General features: G+C 35.5%; 1 protein-coding gene across 4 annotated transcripts in view; it reads right to left on the bottom strand.

Moving 5' to 3' along the window:
- Positions 1 to 24,361, bottom strand: part of Elf2 (E74 like ETS transcription factor 2) — a 99,524-nt gene that overhangs the window by 57,114 nt on the left and 18,049 nt on the right. For all 4 annotated transcript variants that reach the window (XM_046459534.2, XM_046459535.2, XM_046459531.2 and 1 more), the window contains exons 2-3: positions 12,676 to 12,762; positions 10,943 to 11,181 (exon numbers count right to left, since the gene is read on the bottom strand). In XM_046459534.2, the coding sequence (XP_046315490.1) occupies positions 10,943 to 11,014 (72 nt within the window). In that variant the 5' untranslated portion in view covers positions 11,015 to 11,181; positions 12,676 to 12,762. The remainder of the gene's footprint in view (positions 1 to 10,942; positions 11,182 to 12,675; positions 12,763 to 24,361) is intronic.

The raw sequence follows: 24,361 nt of genomic DNA, 5'->3' as shown, positions 1-24,361 counted from the left end.
TTTATTTATTTATTTATTTATATAGTGGGCTTCTTCTAAAATTATTCTTAAAATGTACATATTTATCTTATATACTCCATTCTATTCTACTGTAGCCTACCTCCTCAGGAGAGCCCCATTCTTATGATTTCAAACAGCATCTCTATGCTGACTACTACTGAGAATTTATCCTCCATTTTAACCCATCACCCAAACTCAGAATCTTTTTTTTTAGACAGGGCTATGTTGTGCTCAGGCTGGGCTTGAACTCATTATCCTCCAGCCTCAGACTCCCAAATATCTAAGTACACAAGCAATGTACCATCATGCCTGGCTCAGAACCACCAAATTCCAAACTACCAACTTACTATCACTACAGGAATATTTAGCCAACGCTTCAAGCTTAACATGTCTAAATGGAACAAATGATTAGCATCTCTCCATCTTCCTTTCACCCACTCTGTTCATCTCTAAACCTCAGTTTTTTCATATTTAAAAAGGAAATTATAATATTCATATTTCACAGAGTCTAAAATAAAATATGTACAAAATACTTAGCACAGCATCTACCACAAAGTATATAGTGTTGACTGTTATTATACTGTAACAATAGTCTTCAAATCTGTTTGCTCCTGTTACTTCTCTGCACAAAGAAAAAGCTTTGATGACCCCCCCCCATTTGTCTAAAAGGCAAGGTTAATGTACTAATCAATGGCTTTAACTCTCTGGAATATAACCCTCACCCCACCTATTGTGGGTTGAGTTGTGTCTCCCTAAAAAGAGTCCCAACCCCTAATAGCTACAAATATGTCCTTTTTGGAAACAGGGTCTTTGCAGATGATCAAGTTATGATGACACAGGATAAGCCCTAATCCAACCTGACTATACCTTTCCTTATAAGAAGGGAAATTTGGACAGTGGCAAACAAAAGTGAAGGGAAAATGATGTAGAGGTACAGAGAGAACACCACCTACAGGCCAACGGATGATTAAGCTAGAAACTAGGGGAGAGGCAAAGAAATCTGCACTTGCACCCCTTAGAAGGAATCAAATTAGCCAACACACTGATTTCAAAATTCTAGCCTCCAGAACTGTTAAGGTGATAAATGTCTATTATTTAACCCATACATCTTATAGTACTTCATTACAGCAGCCTCAGAAGATTCACTGCCTTTACAATCTTACTTCCTACATTAAAGAAGCTGTTTGATTATAAGCATTGCCTCTAATTTTTTTTTTTAAGAGAGAGCGAGAGAGTGAGGGGGGGGGAGAGAGAGAGAGAGAAGTTTAATATTTATTTTTTAGTTATCGGCGGACACAACATCTTTGTTTTGTATGTGGTGCTGAGGATCGAACCCGGGCCGCACACATGCCAGGCGAGCGCGCTACTGCTTAAGCCACATCCCCAGCCCGCCTCTAATTTTTAAACATGAACCCTTCCATGACTTCTGCTCAAGTCATTTTGTAGTCTCTGCATCTATCCAGATCTTTTTCAGCTACTGAAACTTTTCATCTATTCCAGGGAGTTGCCGTAATCCCCACTCTGAATCAATTTTTCATCCAAATACTTTTAGAACAAGTTGTTTACCTAATATCATCATTGTTCATTGTACTATATTATAATTATTTACATATCCAACTCCTTGACTAAATAGCAGGATATCTGAGAGCAAAAGTCTTATCTTAGCCAATGTTTACATCCTCCTCAACAGTATGCACTTCACATAAAGTAGCACTTAAGTATTTCTAGCTTGGTTCACAGAACCATAAAACTCAACAATTTTTAACCTTAACAGGTATTCACAAAGTCAACATTTGCTATTTAATAACAAGAAGTAACTTCATGAGCTTTTTCTCCGCCAAATGATAAGAGAGGCCCACTACATGCAGATTTGCAGATAATCAATGCCTTATATTGTATACAGGAGCTATTTTTATTGGAAAATGTGGGAAGAAGAGGAAGGAATCAAGAATTCTTGCTTTAAAATAAAACAATAAAAAGTAACACATCCAGTTGCTATTCTACCCGGGATTACTTTGCTTAAGTCATCAAAATATGAAATAATTGAAATGCATGAAATCCAGATTCAGTTGGTCTTGACACAAACTAATTCTCTAGAAGCTATGATTTACAAAATCAGCAAAGAAAATACAGGCTACCCAATTAGTCTAAATTCCAGATGAACAATGCACCATGTAATACTTTGGGCAAGTAAAGTAAAATGTTACCTGTTATTTATCTGAAATTCAAATTTAACTGGATGTCCCGCATTTTGTCTGGCAACCTTACGATAAGTTCTAACAGCGACTTGAAAACTTCCATTCAAGGAGATTCTTAGTTTAAAGAGGAAGGATAAAGGTGTATGTGTACTGACACATGCCTGAAACCCCAGCATTTAGGAAAGCTGAGGCAGGAGGATCACCCATTCAAAGCCAGCCTGGAGGCCACCCTTGGCAACATAGCAAAATTCTATCTCAAAATACAAAAATAAAAAGAAGGCTAGGCATGATGCTCAGTGGTAGAGTACCCCTGGGTTCAATCATTGGTCTCTCTCTCACACACACACACATACACACACTCATAAAAGGGCAAGATAAGCACCAAACTGACATATTTACCTAAAAAGTGCTTTTATATGCACTTAGTCATTGTTCCTAGGTATTAAAAAGTTTACAAAAACAAATATAATAAAATGGCTGAAAACAGTGGTAATTGCAAATAATCTTTTCATCACTGTATTAATAAGCAGACATGAAATTACAGAGTATGTAAAGAATACATAAATTTGTTTCACATTTTTTCTTTTGTGGTAAAGTAAAGCCACCTTCAAAAGCCTTATCAAAATTTAAACACAAAGCATGGCAGATTTGAGGGAAACTAATCCCCCTACCTCCCACTGTTGACCCCTAGAAGTCATTTCAAATAAATACATCACTAACTTGCTATGCAAACCCAGTTTTAAGACCCCTCACCCTAGGTATTCACAATGCTAAAAAAGAGTCTAAACAATAAACAATGACAAAAAAATTCATCAGAAAGAGACTGAATAGGGCTGGGGATATAGCTCAGTTGGTAGTGTGCTTGCCTCACATGCACAAGACCCTGGGTTCAATCCCAAGCACCACAAAAAAAAAAAAAAAAAAAAAAAGAGAGAGAGAGAGAGAGACTGAATAAATAGACATATCTATACAATGAGAGATACATAGGAAATAAGTTAAGGCAGATATCCATATATTGGCATGGAAAACTATGCATGATGTAAAGAACTCAGGGAGGGGGATGGGCTGCTGGATAGTACTACTGTATAATTGCACTTCTATAGAAGTGGTTTATATATACATTACAAAGTTTAGAATAATATACCTCAAGCTAAATCTTGTGGGAAAGAGGTGAGCAGACAAAAGATGGTATTTCATTTTCTTAGTATATCTGTGTTTACTATTTTTTTAACATATTTGTTGATTGACCTTTATTTATTTATTTATATGTGGTGCTGAGGCAGTATGCCTCAGGTATGCCAGGCAAGCGCTCTACCGCTAAGCCATAACCGCAGCCCTACTATTTTTTTTAATATTTATTTTTAGTTATAGGTGAACACGATATCTTTATTTTATTTTTACGTGGTACTGAGGATCGAACCCAGTGCCTCATGCACGTTAGGTGAGCGCTCTTCCTCTGAGCCACAACCCCAGCCCCAGAAGTTTACTATTTTTTTCAATGAGAAACTAAGAAGAAAAATCAAAATACTTATACTTTTTCATTTAAAAGTAACAATTAGAACAGTAATAAAAACTTTAAACCAATAAGAAATAACTTGAAAATTCTAAGAAATACCATCTGTATAACACAAAACTGAATTCACTCAACAGATAAGAGTCTTTTTTTAAATTTAAATCTTATTTTTAATCAACTTTATCCAGCCATATTTATGTAAATAAAATTCACCCATCTTAAGTGTACAGTCCTACGAATTTTCACAAATGCAGATATCCTTGTAACTACTGTTACAATTAAGAAATAACAGCATGCCAGAAAGTTCCTTTGTACCCCTAAATCAGGCAGCACGCCCAAACACACAGGTTAGGCAACCATCAGTCTAGTCTACATCTGTAGATTTCTATCCTTACAGTTCTGCTTTCTCTAAAATTTCATATTGGAATCAACAATTTGTCCTCTTTTATGTCTGATTTTTTTTTTTCCTAGTACTAGTGACTGAACCTGTGGCCACTCTGCCACTGACCCCTATCCCCAGCCCTTTTTACATTTTTAGACAGAGTCTAAGTTGCTCAGGGTGGCTTCAAATTTGTGATACTCCTGCCTTGGCCTCCCAAGCAGCTTGGTCCAATTCCTCAAAAAATTATATTTATATGTTTTTGTCTGTGTCCATAGATGATTTCTTTTTATTTCTGAAAATTCCACTGTAGCTAAACCAATTTTTTATCCATTTACCTATCTTCCTATGGTTACAATGGCTATAAACTTTCGTGGTCTTCCCTTCCCTCCCATTTGATATTTACCTAGGTGTCTAATTATGAGATCATGTTAATTATACAGTTAATTTTATTTATCTACTTATTTTGGTACAGGGATTGAACCCAGGAGTGCTTATCCACTGAGCCACATCCCCAGCCCCTTTTCATTTTTTTAATTTGAAACAGGGTCTCACTGAGTTGCTAAGCGCCTCACTAAGTTGCTGAGGCTGGTCTTGAAGTTGTGATCCTCTAGCCTTAGCCTCCCAAGTCACAGGATTATAAGCGTGTGCCTCCATGCCTGACTTGTACAGTTAATTTTAAAAGGACTCTGAAATTATTTTCCAAGTGGTTACATTATACAATCCCATTAACAACGTATGAGAGTTCTAGCTGCTCTATATCCTTCCCAACATATGGTTTTACTCTGTAATTATCTTAATTTTGTGTAAGTTTGTAGTAGGATCTCTTTGTAATTTTAATTTGCCTTTTTTTGACGGCTAATAATACCGGGCATTTTAATAAGTGCTTACTGGTCATTTGTTTAATTATCTATTCAACTCTTTGGTCTACTTTAATGGGTTGTCTTATTATTTTTTATTTTCTGAATATATTGTTTAGTTTAAACATTTTAAGTTTGTCCCTCAAAGATGTAATGGATGCTTGGTTATCAGGGTGGCAGTGTTAAACTGGGATGTTTTTTAGGCCCTGTAGTTATTATTCTTGTCAGGACTTACGGTAGTTTTTATGGAACCCTGAGGGAGTTATAAAATTGAGCCTTGCCCTTCTTGGCCACAATGGGTTCCTGTCTCACTAGGTGATGTCTCTCTCCTGCATGCACTCCCATCAGTATGACGCCATCTACTATAAGACCTCCACCAAAGTTGAACAGAAATTGGCAACCTCCAGAACTGTGAGCTAAATAAACTTCCTTTCTTTATGAAGTACTTAGACTAGAAATTTATTATAGTAACATAAAATGAACTCATACAAAGTCTGTTTTCAGTATATGTATTCAATATTTTCTTCCAATTATTGGTTTTCCTTTTCATTTTCACAATAAAAATTTTTTTTTGGTGGTGCTGGGGATTGAACCCAGGGCTTTGTGCATGCAAGGCAAGCACTCTACCCAAGAGAGATACATCCCCAGCCCACAACAGAAATGTTTTAAAGAGCAGAAATTTTTTATTTTAATAAAGTTCAATTTATCATTCATTCCCCTTCATGTTTTTGTGTTTAAGAAATTATTGCCTATTTCAAGACTGAAAAAATTTTCTCCTGTATTTTCTTCCAGAAGTTTTTATAGTTCAGCTTTTATAAATCCATAATCAATTTTGAGTTATTCGTCGTGTACAATGTTGAGAAAGGATTGTGATTTATTTGCATATGGATAATTAATTGTTGCACCATCGTTTGTTAAAAAGCCTATCTTTTCTCCATTTAATTATATTATTCCACTTAGTTCCATTACTGAATATCAAGCAGCTTGTATGTGTAGGCCTATATTATGCTCCACTGATCCACATCTTTTGGTACCCCTGTACCATACCATCTCAATCAGTGGTGCTTTTAGTAAGTCTTCAAGTCAGATATATAAGCCTTTCAACTTTGTCCTTAAGCACGGTAGCTAAGTACTGCTTTAGTAAAATCCCTCAAATTTTTTAATTCATCCCTCAAATCTGGATAGTTCTCATTTTCTAATCTTCTTTCTTGTGGTTTATTCTTTTTTTTTTTTTTTTTTTTTTTTTGGTACTAGGGATTGAATCCAGGGGCACTTAACCACTGATCCACATCCCTAGCCCTTTTTGTTTCGTTTTGAGACAGGGTCTTGCCAAGTTGCTTAAGGCCTTACTAAATTGCTGAAACTGGCTTTGAACTCATGATCCTCCTGCCTCAGCCTCCAAGTTGTTAGAATTACAGGCATGCACTACCACGCCTGGCCCATGATTTATACTTTAACTCATGAGATACATAAAGTTAACTACTTAATATCCAAATAGTCAAAGATTTTTGCAAATATTTTTCTGTTGCTAATTTCTACTTAAATTCCCTTTGGGTCAGATAATTTTCTCCATATCATTTCAATCACTGAGATTTGTTTTATAGCCAACGTATATTGGTTAATTGACCATGTAAGCTTGAAATAAATGTGTATTCCTGCTACAGTTGGGCAGAGTCCACAAATATCGAATAGATGAAGTAAGATGATAATGTCATTCAAATCTTCTAAAGCCTTATTGACTTTGTGTATATTTATTCTATCAATTACAGAGAAAGGTATGCTGCAATATAATCAACTAATATGTGGATTTATCTATTTTTTATTTCTGTTTGGTCAGTTCATGCTTAAAGATTCTTTTATTATTTATGATAAATTCATTATCCCTGGTAGTGAAATCCATCTTTTTTAATGATTAATATTTATATAATATGTATCTATTTCTATACTTTTACATTTTTGGTGGTACTGAGGGTTGAACCCAAGGGTGTTCTACCACTGAGCTGCATCTCCAGCCCCTTTTGAAATTTTACTTTGGAGACAGAGTCTGGCTAAGTTGCTGAGGTTGGCTTAGAACTTATAATTCTCCTTGCCTCAGCCTCCTGAGTTGCTGGGATTACAGGCGTGTGCCACTGCATACTGCTTTATTCTTTTACTTTTAAACAGTTGTTATTCTTAAAATGAATTTCTTATATGAATCATAAATAGATGTGGCTTTTTTATAAAACCCAATCTGATATTTACCTTTTGACTGGAATATTTAGAATATTTACATTTAGTATCAATAAAACTGGGTTTAAATCTACCACCTTGTTCTTTGTTCACTGAACTGAGTGTTTTTTGGTACCAATTTCATTTCAAACCTTGTTTCTTTGCTTTATTTCTTAGTGGTTGCTTTAGATTTTACATTATGCTTCCCAACTTATCAGTTGACCTACAAATAACATGCTACTTTATGTTTAATAAAAATTATAATAGTATCCAATTCTCTCCTCTCAATCTTTCAGTCTACTGTAATATATTTACTTCTTCACATTATAAACTCCATTGTTTTTATTTTTGCCTTGAATAATTAACTTTTTCAAAAAAGTAAAAATCATTTTATACACTAAAAAATGTTAGGGTCAATACCATATTGAGTGTTTTTACTACAATAAACATTTTTTTAAATATTTTTATTATTTATTTATTTATTAAAGTTCTGGTTGGACACAATACCTTTATTTTATTTATTTATTTTTATGTTGTACTAAGGATTGAACCCAGCACCTCACACGTGCTAGGCAAGTGCTATACTGCTGAGCCACAACCCCAGACCCTACAATAAACATTTCTAATTGATTTTCCAAAGAATTTTAAATTTGCCCACACATAAACCATTTCTCCAGTGCTTTTCATTCCTTTGTGTAGATTCAAGTTTCCAGATGGTATCATTTACCTTCTGCCTAAAGAACTTATTTTAAACATTTCTTGTAGGATAAATATGTTGGCAATAAATTCTCTCAGATTTTGTTTTGGGAAAAAAATCCTTGAAAAGAGTTTTCTTCTGGATACATAATTGTAGGTTGACAGTTTTATTTCTACAGCATTTTAAAGGTATCATTATCCTCTGACTTGCACAGTTTCAGCAAAGATATCTGTAGTGATTACCTTAGTTCTTCTTCTTTTTCCTATAAGTTTATTTTATTTGTTTTTTCATGCAGAGCTGAGAATCAAACCCAGTGCCTTACACATGCTACGCAAGCACTCTGCCACTGCGCCACAACCCCAGTCCAATAGGTCTATTCTTTTAATCAAGTTGGGGAAATGTATGATCATTATTTCTTCATGTATTTTCTTTGGTTCCCCTCTTCTCTCACTTTGGGATTCAGATTACATGCATCTTAAGACAGCCTGATGTCCCAGATTATGAACATAGAGTCTCTATTCCTTCTTTCAGGGGGCTACTGGGGATTGAACCTAGGGTTACTTAACCACTGAGTCACACCTCTAGCCTTTTTAAATATTTTATTTAGAGACAGGGTCTTGCTAAATTGCTTAGGTTGGCTTTAAATTTTCGATCCTCCTGCCTCAGCCTCCTGAGCTGCTGGGCTTACAGACGTGCAACACCACTGCTAGCTACTGTTCCTTTATTTGATATTTTCCTCTTCTTTTCTCTTTGATTTGTTAATGTAGTTTCCATGGCTATCTTCAAATTTACTGATCTCTTCTTTCTTTTATGGTACCTAAGCTATTTTTAATCCTATCTAATAAATTTTTTTTCAGACAGTATGTATTTCATCTCTAGAAGTTTTATTTGGTTCTTTCACGAAAACTTTACATTGTTAAGTGATGCATTTTGGTGTCTGCTAAGTGTCATGACAAATATTTATGGATCAACTTTTTGAGGGGAAGGAGGAGCTGGGCATCAAATCCAAGTCCTCATGCATACTAGACAAGTGCTCTACCACTGATTTACATCCCCAACCCCTACATCAACTTTTGAGGCCTATTTTTAAACCTTTAAGGCAAGTTTGGACTATCCTTAATTCTAGAGCTAGGTTAGTCCGACAGAGCCCTTCTGGAATCTCTAACAAATGCCCTGGGGCATTCAACAAGGACTCCCAGGCCTGAGGAATTTCAAATTTTTTAGTAAATTACTGGAATTATGCCTTTTTGGTCATTCTTTACCTGGCCTCATGGTGTTTCCTATATCTCAACAAATGAGCAATAAGCCAAAGGATGAGTGGAGCCCAAGGCAGTGTTCTGTTGCTTCTCTGGGAGGACTTTTTTCCTTTTGGATACGCTACTCCTCTAATGAGTCACTTTAGCCTCTCCAAATTTTCATTTTTGTTTCCTTATTTGAGTGAGACAGTTACAATCTGCTTTGGTCCCTTTTCCCGACACAGTAGCCCGGAAAGTGGCAGTAAGCCAGTTTAATCACAGAGACGCCCTTCTCTCAGGAAGCACAGTTCAATACTGCCAGCTGTTTCCAAACTATGGTTTCATATGCTTTCATATGCTATTCTGCTAGTTGTTTATGTTGGCCTCCGTTATTCCATCATAATCTAAAGTGTAAAAACTCCTAATATGTTTCTCTGATGTACAGTAAATGATCAATTAATACTTGTCAAAGAACAAATGAATGAATTAAGCATGCACATAGATAGTCTATGTGTACATACTATCTATGGACATATGCACATAGATAGGAAAAAACAAATTCATTGTGGGAATAAAGTATGTTCTACAGCTGTGGCTTCTCTTAATAGGCTTTGAACCAGTTTTAGATTCAAATACAACAAAGGGAACATTTAGGAGTCAGCAAGTCCACTAACATTTTATCCCCTTCCCACTGAATGTGTCCATCACAGATCTGGAACTTGGAAGACCCAACAAACACAAAGCAAGCAACTAAAAGAATCCAGAGTCCAAAATATACACCTCCAATATCCTAACTTGTTTCTCAAGCATGCCATTATACCATTAAGTTGGTACCAAACACTAACAATAGCATCTTTCACAAAAAATAGAGAAAAGAAACTTTTAGGAAAACTATTCATTTTCTTACCTCCTCTCTAACCAAATACGGATCCATTATTATGACAGTGCTATTTTATTATGACTTAGTGCTCTTCCAATATTCAGTTTTCACCGAACAGTGAGAATAGAAGCCAAGACCTAAAAGTCTATATTTTTAACTCACATCTTTTTTTTTTTTTTTTTTGGTGGTGCTGGGGATTGAACCCAAGGCCTCATGCATGCTATAGGCAAGCACTCTACCAACTGAGCTACATGCCCAGACCATAACTCATATCTTTTTATTCTTCAATATTCTCAATGACAAGAAAATGACCAAATGTGCTAATGATTCAAAACCTGAATTTATTTTTTGATTTAATTATCTAAATTCATAAATGCATATATTAGATTAAACTATGATTGATCGCCACATTGATTTAGAATAATCAAGAAACAAAGATGGTAAATTTTTAAAACAGGTATAAAATTCTAACTTAAGAAGAATCTAATTGGGGCTGTGACTCAGTGGTAGAGTGCTTGCCTGGTATGTGTAAGGCACTAGGTTCAATTCTCAGCACCACATATAAATAAATAATAAAAATAAAGGTCTATCAACAACTAAAAATAATATTTTAAAAAAAGATGAACCTAATTTAGGTATTTAGGTACAGTATATTTCTATATGCTCTATAATCCAAAATAATCAATTTTATTTAGAATTTAAATTTATCTCTCAATGAATACTATAATGTTCTATTTTTTTCTTCCTTCAAGCTCATTTTAACATATGCATGTTCCAAATATTCAAGTCAGCCTTGCAGCACCTTCTTCAACTTCTATTACTTAAATTATATGAGGATACATGACATGCACATATACAATTTCATGCATTGTACATTACTACCCTCAAATACCTGTTTTCAATTAATTTCAAAATTAGTTCATACAATAATTTCTATGAACAAAATAGAAATGTAAAACATCGATGCCTAACCTCTTGATTCTCTACTCCATTGCTGGAAAGCTCCAAAACAGAACCTCCATTGTCAACCACTGCTGATGTCATTGTTTACTCCCTGAGGAAGCTTCAACTTCTATGAATCAATGCAATTATAGGTTCACAGATGATTGCCAATGTTACAAGTTTGCATTATCATATTTTAAAAGTCAATAGAGATGGAGTAGAGTAGTTATCCAGAAATCCAGTCTTCTAAAGATGATTAACCAGAGAGCCTAAAAAAAGGAAGAATTTGAAAGTTATAAAAAATACACAGGAAAGATATAAAGTATAATTTAGTTTGCAATTCAATTTCTAACACTGGTTTAACTAAGAAAAAGAGGACAGGCTTCTACATCTCTGTCAATAGAGGGCACTAATGAGCATTCTACATCTTAAGAGTTTAAATTCAAGTTCATGAACTCGCTGAATAAATTTTTACGAAGCTATTGTATACAGATGATATGGTTATACACTTCAGGAGATAAAATGTTACATCTTTCTCCCTTTACAAGATGTAATTTTATTACATCTTAATTAAATTTTTAAAAATATTTTATGCATTGAATATATAAAATGTGCTGGACTGAGACTATTTCTAAAACTTTTTACCTATTTAACAAATTAAAATGTTAGTTTTAAAATATGCATTCTGTCCTTTGGCTCACTTGGTTTGTTTGTTTGAATAACATAATTAGAACTGTTTTTTGCTTATAGCAGCACTCTCATTTAGTATTCACACTGCATACACTACAGAATTCTAAGAGTAATTTGAGTTTCTTATACTTTCAAATAAAGTAATTTAAAAATAAAATAGTGAAACCAAGCTGGGCATGGTGGCACACGCCTGTAATCACAGAGGCTTGGGAGGCTGAGGCAGGAGGATCGAGAGTAATCACAGAGGCTTGAGAGGCTGAGGCAGGAGATCAAGAATTCAAAGCCAGCCTCACCAAAAGTGAGGTGCTAAGCAACTCAGTGAGATCCTGTCTTTAAATAAAATAAAAAATAGGGCTGGGTATGTGGCTCAGTGGTCGGAGTCCTCCAGGTTCAATCTCTGGTACCCCCCGCCAAAAAAGGGAAAACATTTGGAATGCCTTTGTTATTATTTTATTATTTTTTGGGGGGGTAATGTTTTGCTAAACATTAAAAGTAAAACATAACAAATTGTTTCAAGCAACCTTTTATCAAACCTCTTAAGCTTTTTTCCTCTTGCAGAAATAAATGTTCGTGTGTATCATCTGCAATTATTCAACAAACTATTCCTAAGTTACTCTTATTTGATTTTGTATATATTAAGCTTTTCATACAGCAAAAACAGTCCAAACAGAATATGTCAAAATTAAAGAATGTAGAAAAAAACAAGCATATTAAGATGGAAAAGAATATATATTCCTAATAAATATTATGCCTTTACATGAAACTTGACTACTGCATCATATATATGTAAATAAACTGATAAAGAATTTCCATAAACTTTTACAATAAAATTAAATATCTGAAAAAAAAGAAGAAATTTCATCTCACTACCTCAGAATGATTCAATACCATCAGACTTCTTTTTTAATCTCACAAACAAAATGAAACAGGAAGTTTTCTTATATCTTAAGAAAATCTAAATAAATTCCAGTCCCATCATACTGACATTTATTGTTGTTATATAAGGTAATGACTATTTCAAAATCTGTTTTCTTAAATATATACATAGTAATAGTAAAAATAAAATTACTTACAATTCGAATATTAAGTAGTCTAAGCATCCTTCACTATTTTCACAACTTGGCAAGAGCTAAAACCTGAACCAGCAGTTCTTTGAACTACTAGTGGGAGGGGGAAAAAAGAGAGTATTAATATAATCCTACCAAAAAATATTTTGCCCAAATAAGTATGATTTAGATAGTAAAAATTTATTAAAACAAATCATATCCAAAGTTTGGTGACAGACATTTATTTGAACATGATAAAAAAATTATTTCTAGGTTAAGTAGAATCAAAATTTTTTATCAAATTTAAAATTTTAAGTCACCACTAAGTAGCAAGTGATTAAGGACACACCCAACATACATGTAGCCCACACCCCATATTATGAGCTACATTTCAATCAACAGCAGGATTTCAATAATGGCTGTAAGCATAACTCCTGCTGCTTAGGAACATGAAATCCAACTTTAAATAAAGAAAACAAGCTCCTAAACCCAATATGAATGATATACCACCATCACTTAAGTCATCTTCCTGCAACCTAACTCCCCAGACTTAGCAACAATAACCATCTAAACACCTACCTCCTCAAACACCCCCTCCTTTCCATTAATCTATGCAGTGAATCTTGAGCCTTGCCCCATCAATTATTCCCTTTTCCCTTAGCCTCTAACTTAACACTGCCTCCTTTTGTTCAACATGTTTATTTTAAAAGACCCCCTCATTTTTAAAATAGAAAAGTCCTCTTTGAATATCCTGCCTACCGCTCCAACTACTGCTCTAGTTTCTTCCATCCTCAGATAAAGTCCTAGAAAGAAATCAGCTTTTTGCATTCTAACCCCAGTCAACTGAACTTTTTACTCAATTCTGCTTTTCTAGTCCAATGGAAACATTTTTTCATAAGACTTGATGCCTATGAAGCATTTGACACTGTTTATCTTTCCCTCCTTAAAACTTTTATCTTGAACTTACTTTTTCCTTTCTGCTCCTTTTCATTTTCTTTTGTAGGCCCAATCCTGCTTTTTAAGGGCTTGGGGCAAAAGTATAAATGGAATCCTATATTCCATGTCTAAATATTTTAAAGTTATAGGTCAAGTTAAAAAGCTACTAAATTATTATTCTTTCCTTCTATCTTGACAAACATATTCTATAACAACGTGAATGACCAAGTTCTGATTTTGAATTCTCAGACTCCCTCAAGTTCTGTAGGGGCCTGGGAAGTCATAATGACTCCCCTGGCCTGCAGCCTTCCCTGTCCCTTTTCACTTCCACCTTCAGTTCTACTCCATACCGGGGCCTTAGATGCAAGCATGTGGTTATCCCAGCCCCACATGTCCAAGGTTTCGGTCACAGGCCTGCAAACAGCTGCTCCTTAGCCATCCCTTAGACCTAGAGAAGACCATACACACTGTGTGGTTCAGTTGACAGAGGAGAGAATTAGGGAAGGTACCTATGAAGGAATACTAAGAAGAGAATTCTGGAATCCAAATAATTAAAAATTTGACCAAGAAAGAGACCAGATAAGACTAGTCCCTTGACTCCTCAACATCTTAAGACTATGGTGAGGTACGTAACTGGAGGAAGACCTGCTAAGGATCTCTAAACAACAGAGTTCCCACATGCTAAGTCTAAGGACAGTGCTGCTCCCTGGTCAACCGTTACATGTAGGTGTTTCCAGAATCCCATCCCTTGTTCTTTTATCTTCTGATTCCTTATACCCTTTTTTCCCCCCTTCTTTTTGGAGGGGTGGGTGTAACCAGGGATAGGAACCCAGGGATGTTTTACCTTGGGCTAAAAACAGCCATACCTCACCTCTTTTTGAGACAACTAAGTTGCTAAGGGCCTCATAAAGTTGCTGAAGCTGGCTTTGAACCTGTAATCCTCCTGCCTCAGCATACTGAGCTACTAGGTAAAGACTTGCACCACCACACCTGGCTCTTTTCTTTTTTTTTTTTAATTCTTTTTAGTTATGACACAACACCAGATACACCTTGACATAATTACGATAGCCTGGAACTTAATGTGCTGTTCCACACTTCCCCACCTCAGCTCCCCTCCTTCTACTTCACTGATCCCTCTTCAACCACTTACAGTTTATTTTTAATTAGTGTCCTATGGATATACCTGATGCAAGGATCCACTATGCCACAACCATGCATGCACATACAAAAAGCTCTGTTCTTCTCCGTTCCTTTCCCTTCTTCTTCCTCAATCTCCATTGTCTACTCTACTGATCATTCCTCTATTTTAATGAAATTCCCTCTCCCCTCTTTTTTATTTCCTCTCTCTTTTTTTAAATTCTCCTACCCCACCCCTTATCTTGGATTAGTTTCTGCATATCAGAGAAAACATTGGACCTTTGACTTTTGGGGATTGCCTTATTTCACTTGGCATGATAGCCTCCAGTTCCATACATTCACTTGCAAATGCCATAACGGCATTCTTTATGACTGTGACTCCTTACACTCCTAAGATATAACATATATTTCTATGACTTCACTCAAATCTCTCTTCCAGTCTAAACCATTCCCATGGGCTCTAATTTGTCCACTAGGAAATTTCTCATCTCTATTACTTTGTGAAATTAGACTGAGTATAAATAAATATTAAGCATCTATTCCAGGATAATCAAACACTCTACTCATTAATTCAGTTTTTTAACAAATAATAACTAAGCAATATCAGAAGCTAGGACAATTTTAGTTGCCAGGGGTACAGCAACAAATAAAGGAAAAAAAACCCTCTCCTTATGGATCTTACATTTCAGTTAGAGGAGAGAAAATAAGCAAAATATGTACAGTTCATAGATGGTGATAAAAGTTAAGGAACTAAATGAACCACAAGGACAGGAAACATTCAACAGGGAGAAAGTCTGCCATTTCAAATTCAGTGGCCAGAGAAAGACTTCCTAAAAATGTAACACATAAGTAAAACCTGAGTTCAGAGTTATCACATTAGTAGATTCAACTATCCGTTTTTCAAAAGGCACAAAAAGAAACAGGAAAACTTGGCCCATTCAAAGAGACAAACATAAAATCAGCAGAAACTGTCCCTGAAAAAAACACCTGATGAATGATCAACTAGACAAAGACTTTAAAGCAACTGTCTTTAAAATTCTCAAAGAACTAAAAGAGGATGTGGAGCCTATAATCCCAGTGGCTCAGAAGCTGAGGCAGGAGTATCCCAAGTTTAAAGCCAGTCTCATCAATTTAGTGAGGCTCTAAGGAACTCAGCCAGACCCTGTCTCCAATAAAATATAAGAAAGGACTGGGAATGTAGCTCAATGATTAAGCACCCCTAAGTTCAATCTCTAGTACCATAAATAAATAAATAAGAAAAAGGGCTGGGGGTGTGGTTCATTGGATAAGCACCCTTGGGTTAAATCCCCAATATAAAAAAAAAATTAAATTAAATTGAAAAAGAAGATGTGGAGAAAGTCAAGAAAATTATATATGAAAGGGGGTAAATATGAGTAGAGAAAAACAAAACTAAACAGAAATCAAATGTAAATTCTGGAGCTAAAATGCATAACCGAAATGAGAAATTCACTAGAGCAATCCAAAGAAAGATTTGAGCAGGCAGAAGAGTCACAGAATTTGAAGACAAGAAACTGGGTGTTATTGAGTCTGAAGAATAGAAACAAAGAAGAAGAAAAGTGACCAGAGTTTAGGGGACCTGCAGAATACCATCAAGTGGATCAACATATATATGTCCTGTGAGTCCCAGCAGGAGAAATGGGAAAGAGTCAGAGAGAATATTTGATGAAATAATGCTGAAAACGTCCCAAATGTACCAGGCATGGAGGCACATGCCTGTTATCCCAGCGGTTCAAGAGGCAGAGGCAGGAGGATCACAAGTTCAAAGCCAGCCTCAGCAAAAGCAAGGTGCTATGGCTGGGGCTCAGTGGTAGAGCACCTACCTTGCACATGTGAGGTACTGGGTTCAATCTTCAGCACCACATAAAGATATAGTTAAAAAAACAAAACAAGATGCTAAGCAACTCAGTGAGACTGTCTCTAAATAAAATATAAATTACGCTGGGGATGTGGTTCAGCAGTCAAGTGTCCCTGAGCTTAATCCCCTGTACCCCCCCCCAAAAAAAAAAAAACCAAAACTTAGTTTCCCAAATGTGATGAAAGACAAACATACAAGAAACATGAACTCTAGGCTGGGGTTGTGGCTTAGTGGTACAGCACTTGCCTAGCATGTGTGAGGCACTGGGTTCAATTCTCAGCACTGCATATAAGTAAATGAATAAAATAAAGGTCCATCAACATAAAAATAAATTTTAAATAAAGAAACTTATAAACTCCAAGTAAAACAAACTGAAGACCCACATCAAGATGTAAGTGAAACCAAAGAATTTTGAAGGCAGCAAGAGAGAAACAACTGGTCAGATACAGGGGATACTCTGCAGAACATCTCATCAGAAACGCTGGAGGTCAGGAGACATGGGCCAATATATTCAAAGAGCTAAAAGGAGGGGACGTGGCGGGGAGGTTGTAGGGGACAGCCAACAACAAATCCTATATTTAGCAAAACAAGCCATCAACAGTGGGGAAGAGCTAGGCATGGTGGCTCACACTTGTAAACTCAACTACTTGGGAGGCTAAGGCAAGAGGATCACAAGTTCTAGGCTAGCCTGGGCAACTGAGTGAAACCCTGTCTCAAAAAAATGAAAAGGGCCAGGGACATAGCCTACTGGACGACTTGCCAGCATGCAGAAGGCTCTGGTTTCCATCTGCGTGTGTCACTCACTCACTCACACACACACACACACACACACACACACACTGAACAAGAAATTAAGACATTCTCAGGGAAACAAAGGGTCAATTACCAGCAGACCTATACTGCATGAAAATGCTAACGACGTCCAACAAGGTGAAATGAGATGACACTAGACAGTAACTCAGAACTACAAAAAGAAATAAGGATCTCAATAAAAAGATATATGGGCAATTATAAAAAGTATTACTGTAAAGATGGTTTGCATTTACTTTTTTGTTTCCTATATAATTTAAAATATTAACACCTTTAAAAAAATTTAGTCTAAAAGCCAACATTATTATAACTTTGGTTTAAACTACACACTTTATTTTCCACCTTTTTTTTTTAATGTACTAGGGATTAAACCCAGGGGTACTTTATGACTGATCCACATACCCAGCCCTTTTTATTTTGAGACAGGGTCTTGTTAAGTTACATCCTGGTTAAATTGCTGAGGCTAACTTTGAACTTGTAATCCTCCTGCCTCAGCCTCCCAAGTTGCTGGGATTACAGGCATACACAACACACCTGGCTATTTTCTACATAAATTATTAGCTTATGTTGGACACACAATGTATGAAGATGAAATCATGTGACACTAACAACTGAGGCGAGAACTGTATATCATTTTTATGTTATTGAACTTAATGTGTACAAATTCAAATCAAGTGCATTTAGTGCTCAATGTAATTCCCATAGCAACTTCAAAGAAAATCATTATAGAATACATGTAACAAGAGTCAGGAGCAGTGGTGCACACCTGTAATCCCAGCGGCTCAGGAGGCTGAGACAGGAGGAATGCAAGTTCAAAGCTAGCTTCAGAGACCCTCAGGGTTATACAAAAGTACATACAAGAGGAAGTGAGGGGAAAGGGAAAAATAATACAAGGGGGAGAAATGAATGACAGTAGAGGGGGTAGAGAGAGAAGAGGGGAGGGGAGGGGAGGGGGGATAGTAGAGGATAGGAAAGGCAGCAGAACACAACAGACACTAGTATGGCAATATGTAAATCAATGGATGTGTAACTGATGTAATTCTGCAATCTGTATATGGAGTAAAAATGGGAGTTCATAACCCACTTGAATCAAAGGGTGAAATATGATATATCAAGAAATTTGTAATGTTTTGAACAACCAACAATAAAAATTAAAAAAAAAAAAAAAAAAGCTAGCTTCAGAAAGGGTGAGGCCCTAAGCAACTCAGTGAGACCCTGTCTCTAGGGAAGTGCCCGAGTTCAATTCCTGGTCATCCCCTCCCCTCAAAAAAAGAAGAAAAGGACATTAAACATTAATTAAAGGTTCTATATTACAAGAAAACATAACAATTATAAATATTTAGACAGGATGACAGACCACCAAAAATATATGAAACAAAAATAGAAGTGGCCAGGTAAGGTGTCACATGCCTGTAATCTCAGCAAGAGAATAGCCTCAGCAACCTACCAAGGCCCTAAGCAACTTAGTAAGATCCTGTCTCAAAATATTAAAAAGGTCTGGGGAGTGGCTCAGTGGTGAAGATTAAATTCCTAGTACAAAAAATTTCCTGGATTAAATTCCTAGTACAAAAAAACAAAACAAAACAAAACACAGAACTGAAGGGGAGATACAGAGAATTCTACAATAATAGTTGGAAATTTCAAATAGCCCCCTCTCAAATGGATAAAACAATAAGACAAAATAAGAAATGACCTAAATAATACATTAAAACAACAAGACTTGAAAATCACATATAAAACACTCCTTCCAATAACAGAATACACATTGTTCTCAAGTGCACATGGGAAATTCTTAAGTACAGGCCACATGTTAGACCACATATTAAGTCTCAACATATTTTTAAAAGAACAGGTACCATATGAAGTTTCTCTGATAACAACAGGATGAAATTAGAAATGAATCTGACAGAAGTGAAAGTGGAAAATTCAGTAAACTGTGGAAATTAAACAACACACCCTTAAACAACCAAAGGTTTATACACCATAACCAAGTGAGATTTATTCCTAGAAGGCAAGGATTATTCAACACACAAAAATCAATTAATGTGGGGCCAGGGTTGTGGTTCAGTGGTAAAGCACTTACCTAGCATGTGTGAGGCACTGGGTTCAATCCCTGGCACCACATAAAAATAAACAAATAAAAAATACAGGTCCATCTACAACTAAAATAAATTTTTTTCATCAATTAATGTGATTCACCACATTAACAGAACAAAGAGGAAGCAGATGACAAACTCAATATTTTCTCAAGATAAAAATACTCAACAAACTAAGAATAGTTTACCTAAACATAATAAAATCTACACATGAAAAATCCATAGTGAACATCATTCTTAGTCTTAAAAGACAGAAAGCTTTTGCTCTAAGAACATCATTCTTAGTCTTAAAAGACAGAAAGCTTTTGCTCTAAGATCAGGAACAAGCAAGGATACCCACTTTTGCCACCTGTGGTCAACAAAGTACTAGATGTATTTGTCAAAGCAATTAAGCAAGAAAAAGAATGAAAGGCATCTAAATTGGAAAGGAGAAAGTAAAATTATCCGTTTGAAAATATGATTTCATAGATACAAAAGCATAAAGATTATGCAAAACAACTAGAACAAGTAATAAAAAAATATTAGAACTAAGAAATTAATTCAGTAAAGTAGCAGGATTACCCGGCATCATATGTACACCTGTAATCCCATCAGCTCAGGAAGCTGAGGCCGGAGGGCTACAAATTCAAACCCAGCCTTAGCAGCTTAGCAAGGCTCTAAGTAACTTAGAGATACCCTGTCTCAAAATACAAATATATATATATATATATATATATATATATATATATATATATATATGTATATGTATATTTTTTTTTTTTTAAAGGCTGGGAATGTGGATCAGTGGCTCAGTGCCCCTGGGTTCAATCCTTGTACCAAGAAAAAAAAAAAAAAAGAAGTAAAATAAAACAAGCAGAATTTTTTTTAAAACGTTATCAATTGTATTTCTATATAATAACAACAAAGAATCTGAAAGAAAATTACAAGAAACATCTATTTATAAGACGAACAAAAAAGAATATACTATGAGGTAAAGAAGTGAAATATTTATGCGATGCAAACAGTAAACATTGCTGAAAGAAATTAAAGACATAAATAAATAGAAATACAATCCATAAAATTTAGTCTTTTATGGACTAAAAGAAAATATTGCAAAGATATCAATATTACACAAAGTGATCCATGAATTCAATACAATCCCTATCAAAATTACAGTAATCTTTTTTGCAGAAATAGAAGGGGGATCAATAGGGTACAGCAAGCAGACTGGGGGAGGGAAGAAAAGGAAAGGGAAAGTAAAGAGGAATGTGACTGATCATTTATGTTAAGTGTATATATGACTATGACATGATGAATCCCACTATATGTATAATTATAATGCATTATTAAAAATGAAAAAAGAAACGTAAAACCCATCCTACCATTCAAAGGAAATCTCAAGAAACACCACAGAGCCAAAACAATCTTGAAAAAGAACAAAGCCAAAGGGTTCACACTTCCTTACTACACAGCTGTAGTCATCAAAATAGAATGGTTTGGACATAAGGACAGACATATAGACCAATGACAAAGATCACAGTGCCCAGAGATAATGCCTCAAAAAGTTAAAAAATGGCTGACAAGTATGCCAAGACCACCCAATAAGAAAAGTACCATCTTTTCTTTTTTAACAATGGTACTCAGAAAACTAGACATCCATGTGCAAAAAACCAAAGACGGATCCTTCCCTAATAGCATATGCAAAAACTAAAGCAAAAATATATCAAGGATCTAAGTGTAAAATTTAAAACAGTAAAACATTTAAAGGGCAAAACTTCACAATTCTGAATTTGAAAATAATTTCTTAGATATGACCCTAAAAGCACAGGCAACAAAAGAAAAAATAGACAAATTAAATTTTGGGGCTGTAGCTCAGTAGCAGAACGCTTGCCTAGCATGTGTGAGGCACTGGGTTTGATCCTCAGCATCATATAAAAATAAATAAAATAAAGGTATATTGTGTCCATCTACAATTAACACTTTTTTAAAAAATTAAATTTCATAAAAATTTTAAATTTTGAATATCAATAGACACTATCCACAGTCAGCCAGGCACTGTGGCACATGCCTGTAATCCCAGCAACTCAGGAGGCTGAGACCAGAGTATCCCAAGTTGAGAACATCCTCAGCAATTCAGTGAGGCTCTAGGCACCTTAGTAAGATCCTGTCTCAAAAAAATATAAAGGGACTGGACATAAAACTAAGTTGGTAAAGTGCTTGCCTTGCATGCTTAATGCCCTGGTTTCAAACCTCCGCACCACAAATAAATAAATAATAAAAATAAAAAGGGCTGAGGATGAGGCTCAGTGGTAAAATACGGCTGGGGTCAATCCCCAGTATCAAAAAAAAAGAGAGAGAGAGAGGGGAAACACTATCCACAGATTAAAAAGGAAACACACACAATGGGAGAAATGTTTGCAAATCATATATCTGATAAGCAATTTATATCCAAAATAGAGAACTAAAACTCAACAACCACCAACAACAAAACCCAATTCAAAAACAGACAAAGAAGCCAGGTGTGGTGGCTGCATGCCTGTAATCGCAGCATCCTGGGAGGATGAGGCAGGAGGATCCCAAGTTCAAAGCCAGCCTCAGCAACTTAGGCCCTAAGCAACTTGGGGAAACTCTTGTCTCTAAAAAAAGTATAAAAAGGTCCTGGGGATGTGGCTCAGTGGTTGAGTGTCCCTCAATTCCTGGTACCAAAAAAAAAGATCAAATAACTTGAACACATCTTTCCAAAGAAGATAACCAAACAGCCTACAAGCATCACTAATCTTTAGGAAAATGGGAGTCAAACTACAATGAGATACCATCCACACAGCATCAAAAATACAGAAAATAACACAGGTTGGAAAGGATGTGGAGAAACTGGATACCTTAGGTACTATCAGTAGTAATATAAAATGGTATATCTGTGGAGGAAAACAGTATGGTGGTTCTTCAAAAAGTTAAAAATAGAATTGTCGGGCTGGGGCTGGGGCTCAGTATTAGAGGACTTGCCTAGCATGTGTGAGGCACTGGGTTCGATACTTAGCACCACATAAAAATAAAATAAAGGCATCCATCTACAACTACAAAAAAAAAATTTTTAAAACAGAATTGTCATATGATCCATCAATTCCACTGCTGAATGTACAACCAAAAGAACAGAAAGCAGGGTCTCAAAGAGATACCTATACATCCATGTTCACAGCAACATTATTCATAGTATCTAAAACCTGAAACAACTCAAATGTCCATCAACAGGTGAATGGATAAGCAGCACATGGTATAGTATATATCCATACATGGGCATATGATTCAGCCTTGAAAAGAAAGGAAATCCTGCAATATCCTACAACAGGCTTAAAACTTGAGGACATTTATGTTAAATGAAATAAGCCAGTTGCCAAAAGGACAAATGCTTTATGGTTCCACTTATATGAGGTACTTGGAGTAGTAAAAATCAGACACACCCATGTATAATGGTGGTTGCCAAAGCTCAGGGGAGGAAGGAATGAGAAGCTGTTGTTTAATGGGCAGAGGCTCAGGCAGAGAAGGATTTTGAAAACCAGCCTGGTTGCAGTGAGACCCTGTCTTCAAATTAATTTTTTTTAAAAAATTAAAGGTCCAGGATATCTCAATATAAAGTACTTGTCTTGCATATGTGAGGCCTTGGGTTCCATCCCCTGTGGACACCGCCCCCCAAAAAAATACAAAAAGATGTTCAAATTCACACTGAAATGAAAATTAAAATAAGAATGTGAAAATTAAAATAACATTCTATCGCAAAACTGTGGGAAATAAGACACACTTGTACATTGCTGGTGGGAATGAAAATTAATGTAACATTCCTAGATGAGAATTTGGCAATATCAAACACCACTATATATGCATTTTTTCCTCTTAACAGTTTTATTGATATATAATTCAAATACCACAAAGTTCACCCATGGAGAGTGTAAAATTCAGTGGTTTTTAGTTTATTCACAAAGTTGTACTATCATTACCACATAATAATTTTAGAACATTTTCAGCACTCCCCCACCCCTAAATTATCCCATGTCCATTAACAGTTACTCCCTATCCTGGCCCAACCCTGAGTTCCTGACTATGTCTACTTTCAATTTCTAGATATTTGCCTGTTCTGGCCATTTCCTATAAACAGAATCACAGTCAGCCCTCCATATCCACAAGTTCCACCTACTTGGATTCAACTCCAGATTGAAAATCTCTAAACAATATAGTATTACAACTATTTACACAGCATGTACATGATATTACGTTTTATAAGTAATCTAGACATGAATTACAGTTTATGCAACTAAACTTGTACAATGGTAGTATGGAAATTTTCTAGGGTATCTTTGTATGATTATGCTTAGCCAAGGACATAGCTTAAATTATTAAAACAAAAAAATAAAGCTTAAAGTATAAAAGTATAAATCCATACTGCCTACTTCTTTTAATTTTTTTTAGTTGTAGATAAAAATAAATGTTTTTATTTGATGCTGAGGATCTAATTCAGTGTCTCATACGTGGTAGTGTTCTACCATTGAACTACAACTCCAGCTCATGCTTCCTACTTCTAAGAGAACTTTTGTTCTTCATAACTAAATAACATAATGCCTCTGATTCATAGGAGGTTTAAGTTAATTCTGTGGCTTAGAACACCAGAATCATTACTGTCCATTTTCATCTAAGATCTTTATTTTCTTAACATTCTTGGTCCTATTAAAACATTTCAGTATACAAAAATACAGCAATGTTAATAAATAAAAGCATTTATCACGTGTATGATGGTCATCATGATCAGTGTGGTACAGTTTTTACAAATAAACTGGGGCTAGGGTTGTGGCTCAGTAGTAGAGCACTTGCCTGGCATGCATGAGGCATT

Source organism: Marmota monax, unplaced genomic scaffold, assembly GCF_021218885.2.
Source record: "Marmota monax isolate L192 unplaced genomic scaffold, Marmota_monax_Labrador192_F-V1.1 WCK01_AAM20220418_F8-fsc00039, whole genome shotgun sequence".
Classification (NCBI taxonomy): domain Eukaryota; kingdom Metazoa; phylum Chordata; class Mammalia; order Rodentia; family Sciuridae; genus Marmota; species Marmota monax.
Note: the sequence above shows the minus strand (reverse complement) of the source record. Positions and strands in the feature narration are given on the sequence as shown.